The sequence below is a fragment of the Terrapene carolina genome, unplaced genomic scaffold (genome assembly GCF_002925995.2).
Source record: "Terrapene carolina triunguis isolate 2854851 unplaced genomic scaffold, T_m_triunguis-2.0 Scaffold179, whole genome shotgun sequence".
NCBI lineage: Eukaryota > Metazoa > Chordata > Testudines > Emydidae > Terrapene > Terrapene triunguis.
This window is the reverse complement of record NW_020664530.1, coordinates 8754603-8772091: the sequence shown is the minus strand read 5'-3', so window position 1 is coordinate 8772091 and position 17489 is coordinate 8754603. Positions and strand designations below refer to the sequence as shown.

Here is a 17489-nt window from a genome sequence, read left to right as displayed (position 1 = left end):
CCGTTGGTGGAAGGGACAAGCTTTTGGGCTTCACAGAGCTGAAGAATTGCTCTGTGAATCTCACAAGTTTGTCTCTTCCACCAACGGAAGTTGGTCTGATAAAAGGTATTGCCTCACCTACCTTGTCTCAATAGTTAATATATATATAGATATTGCCTCTGTTTTAAGGGTGGTTTCACAATATACTTGTTAAACTATGAAATTACACCATGGAACAAGCTAGAATTAGTGAAGCCTACCTTCCTCCGATGGGATGGCACAATAAAAAATGTTTCAATATTATGCTTCTTCAAGAAACTGTTCCTTTCATGGCCATACCCTGGTTCTACCTCATAGTCACCGTTTAGGCACTCTAAGGTGGTCTTTGTTATGTGAACTTTCCTAGAGAGAAAGACAGGAAAAAAGAATTTAAAGCAATGATGCATTATGAGCCAGGACCTATTCATTTGGGTGAAATCCACCACTGTGCAGAGGGCCAACACAAAGGTGAATTACATGCACAAACAGTAGGTGAACTTTTGTTGTAGGGCAGCTAAATTCTCGCAACCAACTAGAATGCAGAGGTGTTTTTAGCATATAAACTTCCTAAATTTAGCAGATGCTTTGAACAAATGTAAGTAACTATAGAGTATCACCTCAAATTGCAGTCTTGTTGATTTTACAAAGTATACAGGCATACATGTTATATTTCAAGTACTCTAGCTTTCTAAGTATTTATTAAAGCACTTGCTGGAGATACTGGCCCTCTGTTTGATGCATGCCACCCCACTCTTTAAATCTTACTAATGGCTGTTCCTTTTCTGCTATATAAAGGTCAGGCTTTTGTATTCACTTTCCCGTCCATTTACAACTCTGAGGGCTCGTCTGCATAAGTGTAATCGGGAAACTGAACCTCAATTAACTTTCAAAGTGGATTAGTTAAACCACATTAGGACTCTGGGTGGACACTCTAAATCAGCATTAAAGTGCCCTTAATTCAGTTTAGTTTAATTCACTTTGGAAGTGAAATAAGCTACACTGAATTACAGTCACTTTAATTTTGAATAAGAGGGTCCACACAGGGGTTTAATGAAGTTTAATCCACTTTACATACACACAGTTGGTTAATTTGGATTAATTTTCCTGAATGTCCCCATGTAGACAAACCCTGATGGTCTCAATTTAGCCAACCTATTTTATTAGCTGCCCCCACCCATTCTGTTCTCCCAACAATGCCAGCTAGGTTTCTCCCTATTTTTCCTGTAACTGTTTTTATACTTTCTTCTATGTCGCCCTTTACACATGGAACATTTTCATAGAAATTAACTGTAAAGGTATTACTTCTCTTAAATATCTTTTCAAATTCTTTTTATTGTGATGCCTTAAGAGAAGAGTTTCCAAAGCAAACTAAACTAAACTACCAAAATCATCTATAGTAAACAAATGTCAGCCAAGTAGGAAATTTCCCATCTTACCCACAAGAATTAGCAGGCCCCACTTCTCCCTGTTCAGCAGAACACAAATTGTTTTGTAAAAATCCAACAAATCTCCAGTTGATACAGGGGGTCGTGTTCTAACATGCTTGCATGCACTTAACTTGTACTCAAGAAAGCTCAATGCATCCTTGAAATTTCAGTACCTGCTTGTGCCCATACCCAGTTAAATTACTAGTTCTCCAAGAGCACATGCAAATACATGATTTGCACACATACGCCTAGTATTTGGATACATATTTTAAGCACAAACTAATGTTTGCATGGCATTGGGCATGACTAACTTTGAAAATCTGACTTTGTAATGGTAATACTAAGCCACATATTTGGAGGCAGAGATGGGCAAACCCTCCCCTCCATTACACTGAGGTAACTCCATTTTACTGAGAGGAGTATTTAGCTCTTTCTTGACTAAAATTTTATCATTGCCTCATTCCTACCCTTCATATTTGGCAGTTTCTAGTGAAAAGCTTATTCAAAGGACATTTACATTTTAACAGAATGTTGTTCACATTTACTTCTCTGAACCTTTACTAACAGAAATCTACAGGTCACTCAACCCTAGTGTTCCTTAGGAGATGTTTGAACAGCAGGTAATACAGCCTATGAGAGTTCTTAATCTGAAACACCCTTATGTATCAATTAATATAGTAATTGGCTTTGCAAAATACTTTCAGTTAAAGAGAGAAATAATTGATGCTCTCATTCAGGGACTCTGAATTTTTTCTCTGAGACTTACCCAGGCAATCCTCCAGTTTCCATTACATTTGCTAGAGTCACGTCATTTGACCAGACATCATATTGCCATTTGCGGAGACCTAGGACCCCACAAAGCACCCTGCCTGTGTGTAGTCCAACTCTCATGTTGAGATCCACTTCAGTGGCTTCTGCTACAGACCTGCAATAGATGGTATCAGATCTTTAGAGAAGAACGTTTCTTTCCATCACCTTCCTGTCTCTTTCTCCCAAGACTCATCGTTTCTACACATTGCCAACTGCAGAGAAATGATCTTTAAAAATTTCAGACAGGTGACATAGCCAGTTAAGGTTCTTGCCTTCCCAAGCTTTTGGAAAAGTTCAAACCCTGATTCATATCACTAATGAAATAGATTTGGTGATCTCATCCCAGCCCCCAGCGAATCAAAATCTCAGTATCCAATAGTGGATTTTCGCCTAGAATCTGGCTACTTCATGCTAGTTGCAAAATCCAAATCCAAACAGCTCTGTGCTAGATGGGCAGTTCCCTGTTCTGTTATCGGTGTAAGAGAAATGATCCCAGCAGTAGAAAAGTTGCTGCCACCACAATGTTCCCCAGAGGTGGATTTTCCATCGTCAGGACCCCCCATGTCATTGTCTATAGCACACTTGTAAAGCTGATTTATTTTCTCTTATTGCTCTCAGTTTTATTTCCTTTCACTTTTGCTCCTATAAAAACTTCTCTTTCTGGTCTCTTGGGGTAATGGCAAGTTTACCCAAGATCTAAACCATAATAATAATAGAATGTTTTGTTTCTTACAAGGAGTGAGTGTTTTAATTCCTAACTTTCAGCACCAAATGAAGTTTTGATTTGATTTTCAGGTTTGAATGAATCCAAACATGCAAAGCAAAATTCAGTCAAAGATTATGTTTCACCTAATTTCATCCAGAAAAAAATTCAGGGTTAAAGCAGATGTTATACATGGCTTCAATTTATATTGTGCCAGGGTCATCTGAAACAGGGTTAAAGTTCATTTGAAAAGTCTGTTCCTCTTAGCAAACCTTTTTGTGAACGTGGTCCGAGATTCAAGTTTTGCAAACTGTACTATGAAGTTCTAGTTGCCACCTTCTCAGTATTTGCTATTAAATTCCTTGTGAAGCTTAGATCTCCTATCAAGATAAACAAAATACACTCTACTTGTAACTCAACTGATCCAGTGACAGCCAAACTACAGCACTTGCTTGTTTATCTTCTGTCTCCACTTATTTACCCACAGTTTTTTCTGTCATAAATTTTCCTGTTTCCTAATGCATATTTACTTTAGGCAGCTATGACAGCTGACAGCAAACTGATGGTGGAATCAAAAGAAAATTGTTGAAACTATCTTATTAAGTGTAATTTTAACCTGACATGCATCCAAGCAAACATATTTAAATACAGTATTACAAGGGATTGCTTTCAATTAAATATTAAAATGGACAATATTACTTTTAGAGTTCCTTCATTTCATAGAAAGCATATATTCTATTTATACAGCCTTTTTTTGTGTTAGAGGCTGGAGAATTTTGCCTGGTAATTCGTTTCACACAAAGACCATGGGATTTATATGGATAAAGGGATTTCACCATAAGCATTCATACAGGGCACTGAGGGGAAGGTTGGTCTTGTGGGTAGAGCACTAAACCGGGATTGAAGAGCTCTGGCGTCAATTCCTAGCTCCACCCTAGACTTCCTGTGTGACCTTGGGCAAGTCACTTAATCTCTCTTTCTCTCAGTTCCCAGTCTGCCAAATGGAGATAACATTTCCCAGCCTTTGTCTGTAAACGGCACAGTGGTTGACCTCTAGGTGTGACTGAAATACAGATTCATAGCAATGATAATAACGTGATATGGAGGAGATGGTGCTAACCCTCTGTACTAAGGTGAATTCCATCCACTGTTTTCTCTTTGGGCATCAGAGAAAGTCCTAAACAATAAACATCAATAAAAATGTTTATCTTCTCTGATTTATTTCCTTATTCTGTAGTAATGTATTTGCTTGGCATTCTATCTTTTAGTTTTACTTTAGTTTTATTTGATGAACAACTCCACTTCATTTCATTGATTTAAAACTTACTGAGGTAAAAATAATTTTTTGAAGCGTCTCTGATTGTTTAATTTCCTCCTCTACAATGATGCATATTTAAACACACCAGTAGTCATTTTCTTGTATTAATTTGCTTACTGCTCTCAAGATTTCAGATTCAGAATCAGTAAGCGGGAAAGATCTGCCCTCCTCCCCCCCTCCCAAGTCACACAAACATGATATTCCAGTCCTGATCCCTGTGCTCCTGCATGTAGTTGGGTTAGCTATTCAGAAATACATGGGGCTAGATTTTGTCTAGTCCTATGAGACCACCCAGGGAAGTAGGGTCCCCCTGACAGCCAGACACTAGATTCTCTGACTGAGGCTTAGGGAGCAAGGCTGTGCACATAAGACTTTCCCCTCACCTTACCTCTGTGAGCAAATGGGCATGAGGAGATGCCAGTGGGGAATATCAGGGATGGGGCAAAGACTTGGCTCCACCCTCCATGCATCAGGCAGCTCAGCTGGCAAGACACAGGGGTGGTGGTAAGTAACCCAACAAAGGGTGAAGTAACACGATTGCTCAGCATAGGAAGGTAGCAGGGGAGGAATTGTGACTGAGCCGTAATATCTTTCCTCCTGTAGTAGCAAAGCTACCCACTGCCCCATATGCAGGGCTGAGCCTGAAGGCTCAATCTAGCCTGAAGAGATTTACATTTTATACACGCAGGAACTGTAATCAGGGCCGGCTCTAGGCACCAGCAAAACAAGCTGGTGCTTGGGGCGGCACATTTTTAGGGGCAGCATGGCCGGCGCCAGAATGCCGCCCCTAAAAATGTGCCCCGGCCGCCCTAGCTCACCTCCGCTGCTGCCGCTCGCGCGCTGCTGCTCCCCCTCCCTCCCAGGCTCTCAAACCTGGGAGGGAGGGGGAGAGACTGAGTGGCCGCGGCGCGCGCGCCACTTCTCCCCCTCCCTCCTAGGCTTGAGAGCCTGGGGGAGGAAGCGGCAGGGCTGGGGATTTGGGGAAGGGGCGGAGCTGAGGCAGGGCCGGGGGTGGGGTAAGAAAAAAACAGGGTGGCCAAAATTGTTTCTGCTTGGGGCGGCAAAAATCCTAGAGCTGGCCCTGACTGTAATTAGCTGTTAAAGTCAGTGTTAAAGTCATCTCACTCGGGTGGCATTAAGAGGACTTTTTATTTCTAACAATTGACAACAATCTATTGCACGGAAACTGCAAAATCTTACACGTGCTTAGGAGCTATCTCCACAGTTAGGATTGCATTCTAAAATGGGGCATAAATTCCTGTCTCTCTCTAGAACAGGGGTCGGCAACCTTTCAGAAGTGGTGTGCCAAGTCTTCATTTATTCACTCTAATTTAAGGTTTCGCGTGCCGGTAATACATTTTAACGTTTTTAGAAGGTCTCTTTCTATAAGTCTATAATATATAACTAAATTATTGTTGTATGTAAAGTAAATAAGGATTTTAAAATCTTTAAGAAGTTTCATTTAAAATTAAATTAAAATGCAAGCGCCCCCCGGACCGGTGGCCAGGACCTGGACAGTGTGTGTGCCACTGAAAATCAGCTCGCGTACCGTCTTCGGCACGCGTGCCATAGGTTGCCTACCCCTGCTTTAGAAGTAGGTGGCCAGCTGGGGTGAATTTCACACAGGATTAATTTTATGCTGTTTGAATTTTCCATGTAGGTTTTAATTTCGGTTCGCCTCATACATTTTTAATCAGAAACTTTTGAATTTGGGCTGTGGCTAAAATTTCCCTGCAGCAACTTTTCATTGTTGACAGACATCTCTTTGAAAACATTGTCTTTTTCCACATAACTTGGCAGAGAGGCAGACCCTGAAGAAGACTGATGCAAGAGGGAGTTTGTTTTTGAAAAATGCTGAATCTTATGTAATTGTTAGCATTTATTCACACTATACTCAAAAAGTTTATGCACTGAGCTCACAAACCTGATGGGGGCCAGGAATACACAAGTCTGATTGGTAGATGGCGGCGGTGCCAGGTGTATATAAGTTTGATTGATTGGGGGTTGGGGGAGGGCCAGTTCATAAAAGCTTCTCTGGGAGGAGCTACATTCTTCTATAAGATTTTTTCCTACAGCAGGGAAGGGCTAACATGCAACTGCCAAGGGATGAAATACTCTCTTGTTGCATTTCTACCCCCCGCCCCCATAGGTCCGCCCCCATCCAATACCCAACCCAGTTAAGTATTAACACCCTACGAAATTAATACACAAAAAACTGTTGTGAAGCAGTTAGGATGCAACACACACAACCTACCTGACACTAACCCACAAAATCAAGGAAATGGAAAATTAATCCACCTAACAGTACATACCCTTCACCCCCACTCACAAGCACACACCTTACCATTACCACACCAAGAATACACCACAGACCATGCACTATGACAGGGGTGGGCAACTTTTTGGCCTGAGGGCCACATTGGAATTGCAAAACTGTACAGAGGGCCGGGTAGGGAAGGCTGTGCCTCCCCAAACAGCCTGTCCCTTGCCCCCATCCACCCCCTCTCACTTCCCGCCCTCTGACTACCCCCCTCAGAACTCCCGACCCATCCAGCCACCACCCCCCCCGGCTCCTTGTCCCCTGACCACCCCCAACCGCCCCCCCGGGACCCCACCCCCATTCAACTGTCTCTGCTCCCTGTCCCCTGACTCCTATCCACACCCCTGCCCGCTGACAGGCCCCTTGGGACTCCCACGCCTATCCAACCCTGCCCCTGTTCCCCATCCCCTGACTGTCCCCCCCCAGAACCTCCACCCCATCCAACCGCCCCCTGCTCCCTGTCCCCTAACTTCCCCCCACAACCCTCCGCCCCCTTACCATGCTGCTCAGAGATGCAGAAGCTCGCAGCCCCGCCGCCCAGGCGGAGGCAGCTGTGCTCCCCGCGCGGCAGCGTTGCTGCAGGGGGACGGGACAGCAGGGGAGAGGCCAGGGGCTAGCCTTCCTGGATGGGAGCTCAGAAGCCGGGCAGGATGGTCCCGCGGGCCGGATGTGGCCCGTGGGCTGTAGTTTGCCCACCTCTGCACTATGACCTTAACTCTGCCCCTACAGGGATACCAGCCTTCCATCACCTCCTTTAACCACCCATCTATGCGCAGCCTTTTACCAAACTAGCTTTTTGCAATACAATAACCTACTCCCCAAACTTCCACAACTGTTAGTGCTGGGGAAAAAGTAAAGTGTGTATGCAAAATGGCAAAAACAGGGCAAAGCTAGGTTTGCAGTGCATGGTCTGTGATATATGGTAGGAGTGGTATTGTAAAATATGTGCTTGTGGGTGGAAGAATGGAGAGTATGTACTATTAGCTGGGTTAATTTTTCATTTCTTTGTTTTCGCGGGCTTGTGTCAGGCACGTTGCGTGTGTTGCATCCATAATTTCTTCATGATGGACGTTGTGTATTAATAATTATTGTATTTATGTCCTATTCTGTGAACTATACTCTCCTTCCTGGTAAGTGGTGCTTCCCTATTAACTTCAGTGTTGCCTGGTGTTACTGAAGGAAGAATTAAGCCCACATGTACATTAACATCGTTAACTAAAAAGACTCTGGTTTATCATTTAGCAGAGTAAACACACACGTTTGCTCACTTTTGACACGTCAAAATGCTTTGAAAAATAATTTTTAACATTTGTTCTTATGTTACAGTGTCAGGGCAGCTTTGCAATAGTTAAAGTTGAAAAATCCTTTCCATTCTAACCCCCTAATTCTAAACTGTCATTACTTTCTCGAAATTATACCATTTGGGTTATAATTTCTTAAATTGGGTCTTAACCAGAGATGAATTTTCACTGGAAATTTGAAGATAATCAGTTTAAGATATATCTGAATTAGGTAAGAGTTAAAAAGAGAAACACACACTTTTTTAATTAAAAAAAAAAAAACAAGGAGAGAGGTAACCACAAATGTTTGCACATTCTTACTATGTCTAAATGTTTGAAAAATAATTCAGCTCTTGCTCTTCTGTTATAGTGTTGTGGGTTTAGTGTTTTTATTTTAAAAACACCTTTCATTTTTGTGCTTAATTAATTCAAACTGATCATTTTGAACATTCAAACTAAGGTCACAATCCTGCACACACGTATGCATGTGCTTACCTTTACTCATATGAGCAGTCTCACTGATGCCAGCGAGACGATTCACATGGGTAAATGTAAGTACATTCATGAGAGTTTCAAGATTAGGGCCTTACTAGCCTTTATATAGTCTATCACATAACATAGTAGCTGTGTATTAACTGGAGTCAAGTACCTGCAAGTACCTGTGCATAAATTATTATTTTGTATTCACAAAATACTAAAAAAATCTTTCATATTACAAAAAAAGTATGTTGAAACTCACATTAAATGTAAAGGGAAGGGGAAGGAAATATTCCCAAAAAGGGAAAAGAGGCACAATCCATCAAGACCTTGAAACTATTCTTTCCTCTGTTCTAAATGTCCTCAAAGGAAAACAAAAACTCATCTTTTAAGGAAATACGCTTTTCAAAACTGGGAAATTGTAACAAAATTTGTCTTCAAAGTTCTAGTTAGAGATCTCAAAAGATAGAGTAAATACTACATTACTGATTATTACATGTTAAGGAAAGCGAGCTTTGCAATATATTCATGGATCATGAAGTAGAATCTGAAGGCATTTTGTGCTTTGTTCAATTAATACAAAATCTAAATTGCAAATGTATTTCTACCCTCTTCCCAGAGACTCCAAAATGTGTCAATGATATTTGTATCATTATTAAAGCCAAGCAGAAAAATTAAAAACACTGTTCATGTATATTTGTTCAAATTTTAAAATTCCCAATTTGCTTTGGGTGTGTTTGTACCTCTTTTGCAATTAGTTTCCATGAATTTTCTAGCAAACATGAAAAATGGGGAATATTAAGCAACTATTAATGAATACATTGGTGAGCAAGTTTCAGACACAAAATTTCAGCGTGTCCTCCTAATGTCATGACATTTCTGTCTAATCAAAAAACGAATAAAAATTGTTCTATGTGAATATTAGACATTCACTACAAACTGCTCATTAACAATCCACAGGCCAAGAACTATTTGCCAAAAGTATTCAGTAAATAATTTCAAATTATGAATACATTTCTGAAAGTCACCACTATTCAAGGACAACCATATTACTAGAAAAGAAATTGAAGTTTGTCAAATTATTCATTCCATAGATTATTTCTGTAGCTAATGATTCAGTTTTTTGCTTTCTAAACTGGACCCAGAAACAAACTGAGGCTGAAATTCACTCTACCCTCATAATCCTAATATATTGTGCATCCGTGTAAATGGCCTATGGGTAGATGAAATCCACTCTACCAGCCCAGCCTCTGCTGCTCCTTTAATTTTAAGAAATTATGGACTTAGCTACAATTATTTCACATAGCTCTTACAAACTATCAAACTCATTTTAAAGAAGCTGAACAGTTATCAGATGGAAATGCATTTCAGAATAGATCAGTAGTGACTGAGTTTGAACTGACAGCACTGAAATAAGAAAATGCTTTTTATCCCATTTCCTACAAGTCATTCAGTTCCCACCTTCATTTACCATGTAAGTCCAAAAGTGTCTGCATACAAGTAGATATTTCCTGGTAAAGCCAAAGACGAGCTTTTCTAGCTATTTAAGTGTATGAACTCTGCTTTCTAAGTCTAAAGAATTCCTAGCTGGTGGTCCTTAAATATTAGGAACAGAGTATGTCCCTTGAAGTTTTCCTAGATACTTTTAGGATGGTAGTTCCATTTAAGAACCATCAGGAATCAGTTAGCTCTTGGATGCTAATGACAAAGACTGTCTTACTATGAATTGCCTCCAGATTATCTGGATGTTTTTGAATAAATGTATTAACTGCAATGATAGATGCCATGTCTGGGAGGACCACACACTATCATATTCTTCTGTTGTTTAATGTGCGTGTTTCACTGGAGAGTACAGAATACATAACAACTGAGTGCCATTTGTATAGCTACACAGTGTATACTGTGGGTCAGTCTTTGAAAGGCAAACATCTTAATTGGATCCCTAAATCCCAATGCCAAGATTTAAAAAAAAAATAGAAGGCAAATGTTAGGCTCCTAAATCCATGTTCAGACACCTAAATAAGTTGCCTGATTTTCAAAAGTACCAGGCAGTCAGCAGTTCTCACTAAAATCAATTCACCTGATACCAAGTGTTTGTAAGACTAACAATCTATTACACATCCTCATCAGTAGGAATGGATAAAGCAGTCTGGGTAAAATATGGGCTGAAATGTTGCCACACGCATGAACTGAACAACACAGAAACTTCTATGATCCATGTCAAAGTCACACCTGATTCTGTATTGCAAGCAACAGCCTTCTGAGAATGCTCCTCAGCTGACTTAGAGCTGTTGTAACAGCTGTACACTAGCCAAGCTCTCAGGCCCTAGCTTAGGGATATATCTGCTTAGGGAGAAAAAGGGTAAAGGCGGGCCAGGAGTGAAAATGGAGTATGTCTGTAATAGCCATTTTCTGCTTGTCTGAGTCCATAGGATGCCATGAGAAGCAGAACATAAGTAAGGTTACGATTTAGACACGGGTATTTTTAGTAAAAGTCATGGACAGGCAATAACCAAAAAGTTATGGCCAGTGACCTGTCAGACTTTTACTAAAAATACCCCTAACTAAATCGTACCTGCTGAGGGGGTGGGGAGAATGGTGCTCCAGCGGACGCTGCTGCTCCAGGGGGTGGAGGGCAGTTCGGGGCTCTGGCGCTGCTGCTGCTCCTGTTGGGAGGGGCAGTCAAGGGCCCCGCCACCGTCGCTGCTCCTCTGGGCCGAGGGTGGCCTGGAGCACCACAACTGCTCCTGGACCGCTGCTCCAGGGCAGCACCCGGGACCAGTTGCCTGGGGCCGCCGGAGCAAAGGCTGGTGCGACTGCAGAAGTCACGGAGGTCCCAGAATCCATGACTTCCATGACCTCCCTGAAAGATTCGCAACCTTAAACATAAGAAAAAGCAGCTTCAGGTCTGCTCTAATTTACCCCAGGGAAAAACAGGCTCTTTGCTGACTCAGAATATATAGTGGGATAAAGTGGTTTAAAGCCACTTTCCTTCACATTCCCATCTATTCTTGCCCCAAATGCAGGGAAGAACCTTACCTTATCCTGTTAGCTCCCACAGTTAAACAGAACTGGACCAGGTGAATATTTGGATGGGAACACCTAAGTGCGGCTGGAAGTGCTATTAGTGATTCAGCTATGGCATGCTTCCCTCTGTATTGAACTGTGCCCCAGCGTGAGACTGTAGTGTGATATGTGCCATCTAGCTGAGGAGAGGTATACCCAAGGATAGTGATTAAAGATCCCCTAACACTTTTCACAAGCTTATGAATGTTAACCCCAGTGTTCTGGCCACATTCCAACTGTAATATTTATCTCCTCCTTACCCATATTCTGTCTTCATTTTCAATTGGATACATTACACTTCATTTCCTGCCCTGTGGCACTACTGAGTACGATTAAATAATTCCCACATTACATCCCTGAAGAGGCTGTATTTCCATCCTGAGCAAAGGAATTCTTTATATGTAATTAGTATATCAGTTTTTGAAATACTTTCGGATCCTTTGGAATGAAAGATGCAAGTTATTATTTTCTGTTTAAAGACTCATACATCTCCCACCTTTAAACGAGGCTGAGGCTCCCACTTCCACCCACTCTACTGGGGAGTAGCCAGCAGCCTGGAAAACTTGAGTTACATAATAAATATACCCTGGCAGTTAAATAATAAATATATGATTTTTGAAAGTAAAATACCATCATAAATAATACTGATGACTGAACCCTTCAAGGTGTGACAAGCAATTTAAATAAGATGAAGCGAAAGAATCCCTGGCTTAAATACTATTAAAAAGTGAGATGATGACACCTGCCACATACTGATGAGAAGCTAAAGAATATGGGCATGTTTAACTATGTCACTAATGAATCTAATAAAAAGAGATTTATGGGCAGAATTCACACCCATGCTGTGGGCCAACAAATTCTATGTAACACTTAACTCTACCTCAAGTCCCACTTAAGACTTAAATGGGGCATACGCCTTGTGCTGTACCCCTGCACAGTGGTGAATGTTTCCATTACCCTAGGGCTATGTAGGAATTCAGCATGCAGAACAAGGATAGGATTGTAGTCTAAGCATTTTACTACTATGAAAGAGATGCCTCACACACTGACCATAGTCTGACTTGGATTGCGCATTTGAAGAGATTACTCTGAGGAAGAAAGAAGTTGGGGCAATGATAGGAAATTTTCAATATATTTCTTAGAGAATCTCCCAACACCTCTTGGATCACTTCACTGGTATCAAGGAGAAGCACCATCAAATGGAACCTAAATGCAGGGCCATATTTAGGGCATTTAGAAAAGGAGCATCTGCATGGACATGTTAGAGAGCACGTACCATATTGAGCCTAGGGACTATACAAAAATGTAGTAAAAGACAGTCCCTGCCCTAAAGAGCTTGCAGTTTAAGACCCTGTTACTCGAAGCACTTGTGCACATACATAACATTGCACAAACAGAACTACTCACATGTGTAAGTGTGTAAGTGTTTGGAGGATCAGGGGCTAACTCTATACACTGAGGACTTTTTTGTCCATCCCAAAGAAAGCTTTACTCCTAGTGTTCCTGTAAATTGGAAATGTCTATTGCGATTACCTAATCGTTAAACCTTTCCAGAAGATCCACCAGGTGAATATCAAACAGCTCAAACAGATGATTTTTCATTTCATTGTGTAATGTGACAAGGCTGATACTAGGGATGGAACCTTTCTCCAGCCAAGGATTTATACCAGCAATACACCTCTTCTGCAGTGGGGCAAATAGACCTTGAGAAGCCCACTAGTTCTACAGCTCTGATGTTGCCTGAAATGAAGGGTAATTTAAATACCTAAAATGCTTCCACAGGTCATGGAACTGATGAACAGCAGCATCTTCAGCTTTGGAATCACTAACCAGACTGATGGACTATAATTAAAGTTGAAATTCAATTTCCATTATAAACTGTGCCTTAAATCCCCTTTTTCATTTGCTCATTACACACTCAAACTAAATTCCTTTGGAGTCTGAAATTTTCCAAGCTTGTTCTCTGCACAGAAGTAAAAAAAAAAAAATTTTTTTTTACCTATGCATCGACAAAATCCGGTTAGCAGCTCTTGAGTTCTGTGAACGTCTGTTGGCTTGGCTATACATTCCAATCAATCTAATCTCTGCACACATAGCTCAACAGTGTCGGACTGGATGATGCTCCCTGTCGCAGTGTTATGTACTGGGCCTGGATCCAGGCTAGCCTCTGCCTCAGTTTCTCCTTTAGTTCCAAGGCCAATTGCCTGTCCAAATTTCCCAACCTTCCCAGGAAGGCCTCACTTCCATGCCCAGAGTATTTCAGGCCCTTCTTCTAGGGCACCAGTTTATTAATTCAATCAAAGCTCACAATCAGTGCAGGCTGCTGGGACCCAGAGGTCTTTCATTCTACTCCCCTATCTTTCTGTTCCAGGGCTAGTCATAGGAGCCAACCTCTCTCCTGCAGCTCCCCCCTTTCCACTGAGGGCTCTCAGCCCTTTGTAAGGCTCACCTGACCCCCTCCCCAGCTGAGTCTGATAAACTGAACAGGGCTGGTTGGTCCTAGATTCCTGGCCCTTAAAGGGGCAGGCCACCCTGGTACACTCATATTAAAGTGAGGAAAATGTTTGCAGTGATTTCAAAGGCAACAATAGCTGTTCCCTGACCCCCTTCTGATTTCTGAGATGATCACAGTTTCTATGTTAGTTAAGGCATACGCAGCAGGTCTGGGTCTTGCAATCCTTACTCACACAAGTAGTTCCATTGAAATCAATGGATTACTTAAATGTGTGAAAGATGAAGGATTGGCCTCTGCCAATTTAACTCTCTCTATATAAATCTGACACCACCAATTACTGCTCCGTCAACCTTGACTCTTCTTCATCTTGCCCTCTCCCACCATCTCCTAATCTCCAATGCACACACTGTGCTGTCTTTTCCAATTTATTAAACCCTGTCAAAAAGAAAATGCTGAAGTTGCCTGTTACTTATCTTCTACCATGAGTTCTCACTGACTATGCCTAGATAATACACAGCAGCCCATCTGCTTCATTCCCTCTTTTCTAATTTGACTTATTGATGTTTACTTTATCATGATAGCAGACATAAATGCAAACATAAAAAGAGAATATGCTCCATTTCTAATATTAGCATAAATGAGATATCCAAAGAGCGGGCAGCTCAAGTGATATCATTACACTACATATATACACATGAAAGAGAGTCCAACTAATGAAATTATAGATTAACTTTCATATTTAAAAATAGGTAAGAGGAGGAAGCAGTGCCTTTGCATACATTTTAAATGAGAAGTTCACAGAATCTGTAGAAGGTCTATGTGTCTAACTTTACTTCTCCCCAATCCAAAGACTTTCTATAAGTGGAACACCTATTTACTACAGAAGGAATGCTATGCATAGATGGCTTTGCAGGATACATTTATTTAGTAAAGACAATAATGATTCTGATCCCATTGTGTATATCTGAATTGCTGAAATATCCCTTGTTACTGTTTTAACTGTGTTTACATAACAAAAATAACTAAAATAATAATAATAATTATTACATAGTAAAAGAAATAATAATAGATCTTTAGGTTTGTATATCACCTTTCATCCTAAAATGCTTTACAAATTTCACAATATATACAATACAACAGGAATTTATACTGGATGAATGGATGGCTGAAAATGGACAAGTTTATCCAAACCTCTTAAAATTTTGGTTATTTTGATAAATGGGACATAGAACCAAATCATGCCTGAGCTAATGTATCACAAGGAGACAGAAATGCGATACAGCCACTACCTATATCAGATTCTTCTCTGCCTTTCTCTGCACTGTGGAATTCTCCAGTCTAATGGAGCTATGCCACCACAAAGCTCCAGAGCTGGTATGGAGATACAGAATTGTGTGTCTATTGCCATGTATCTCCAAAGGATCTGCAAGGTTTAGAAGACACAATCCTTGCCGTGACTTCAATGCAGACAAACCCATCTCTCAAAAGAATTTGGAATAATAATAATAATAATAATAATAGAGGAGAACCCCATAAATTTTTCCACAGCTCCAAGCCCCTTCATGAAGCAGCATGATCTGGCTCTTATACAGCTAGTTTATATGAATGGAACACACGATGGTGTGGTATTCATCAGCGTACATTTCAGGTTCTATCAGCATGCGTTTCAGATAGTCACATTACAAACAGGTGGCGAAGTCACTTTTGAGTTATGTAGGTGGCAAGTGCCAGTAAGACTTTTACAGCACAGCACACCATCATGTATTGTAGGGCTGTCACATATGATAGACAAAAATACTCATAGCAATGTTTGAGAGAGTTTTTTCAAATGTGTTGAGGACTGTTTTTTTCATAATGCGTTGACTGTGAAACTATGGCCTCAATTATCCTGTTTGCTTGTGCTCTGGTCTGATTGCTTTAAATGGACTTTGCACACGTATAACAGACAGCATGCTCTGGCCCCCAGTATCTTCGTCCAGATGTTCAGGTCTCAGAAATATAACTAATGCATTAAAAATACTTCTAAAAAGTACTTAATATCTCACCAATTTAAACCTAGCATTCAGAGCCATTCCTAGGCTAGGAGTGAATGCCAAGTCCCCGCCATAGGGAAGTTGGGAAGCTCCCATTTCAAGACTTAGAGTTTCGTCAGATATCTGTCCTTAAATCTGTCCTTGACCAAGAACTGAATTTGCCCATTCTGCAACTTGGGCAATTAGAATTCTGGGAGCGGGGGCAGGAGGGAGTGCTGCAAAATTCACCTTTGGACTGCAGAGGAAACATTTATTTGGCAAGCTGATTTAAAAAGTAGATAAACATGGCAACTGTGCAGAAACTACTCAATAGTGACTGGAATGTTAGTCTAAGTCCTAAGAGAGATGGATCAGTGAGCAGAGCGGAGGTGAAACTATCAAAGTTACATGCTAATTCATTTATCACATGGCTCTGTAAGATAACACATGGATATTGCCTCCAAATATGTGGGATAGATAAAGACTGAGAAGCAGACTAAGGGTATGTGTACACTTACCTGCTGGTTCGGCGGCAAGCAATCGATCTTCTGGGATTGATTTATCGCGTCTTGTCTGGACGCGATAAATCGAACCCAGAAGTACTCACCGTCGACTCCGGTAATCCTGCTCGGCGAGAGGAGTATGCGGAGTCGACGGGGGAGCCTGCCTGCCGTGTGTGGACCGCGGTAAGTTCGAACTAAGGTACGTCGACTTCAGCTACGTTATTCACGTAGCTGAAGTTGCGTACCTTAGTTCGAATTGGGGGGTTAGTGTAGACCAGGCCTAAGACAGAAAGATACTACATTGTAAGGCACTATAGGCTCTTCATAACATTTCTTTAAAATCAGTACTGAAATGTTCCTGAGGACTACAAATGCATACAAATTATGCCTTTCAAAAATTATATAACTTCAAGGCATTTTAATTTTTTGATCACTCTACATAAAACTATAGCACAAAATGTTTTACTGCCTGTTTTCAAATTAAAGGCTAGACTGTACCTTGATTTATGTACCTCTGCTGGGGACTAAGGGGCTCTGGGGTCCCTCTCCTGTCAATGGCACAGCCAGTGCAAGGGGTAGGGGTAGGGGCAGGGGCAGTAATTAGCTACTGGTAAGAACTAATAGCCAATTACTATCCCCCCTCAGAACAGGGCTCCTGGAGTCTCACTCCCACGGGGCTTGTGGGAGAGCCATAATCTAGTCCAAAGGCACTAGCATTACATAACTCTGTGGCAGTGTGTATTTATATGTAGCATGACTATGTGTCTGTGTGTTCACATATATATTGTCTTTGAAATATTAGATACATGGTAGTGAAGAAACCACACAACAACGTCTCCCCCCGCTCCCTCCCCAATGTCAGTATATGAAATACATTTCCAGCTCTTGCTTAGTAACTAGCAGGTCATTCAGAACTCTCTCACATTCACACTTTGTCTTTTGGTAAAAAGGCAATCAGTTCAGAGCTCTGAAGCATAACCAAAACTTCTCCGAGAGGCAAAATGAATTTCACATTACAGCTCTGATGAAAGGCAAAATAAAAGTTTCAAAATGACATACAGAAAGGCAAAAATCAGAGTGAACAATTGATTTGTGAATAT

General features: G+C 41.2%; 1 protein-coding gene across 1 annotated transcript in view; it reads right to left on the bottom strand.

Annotated features, from left to right (window-relative positions):
- Positions 1–17489, bottom strand: part of LOC112107988 (adenylate cyclase type 1) — a 215664-nt gene that overhangs the window by 68124 nt on the left and 130051 nt on the right. The window contains exons 7-8 of the mRNA XM_024201932.2: positions 2212–2370; positions 240–381 (exon numbers count right to left, since the gene is read on the bottom strand). Of these exons, the coding sequence (XP_024057700.2) occupies positions 240–381; positions 2212–2370 (301 nt within the window). The remainder of the gene's footprint in view (positions 1–239; positions 382–2211; positions 2371–17489) is intronic.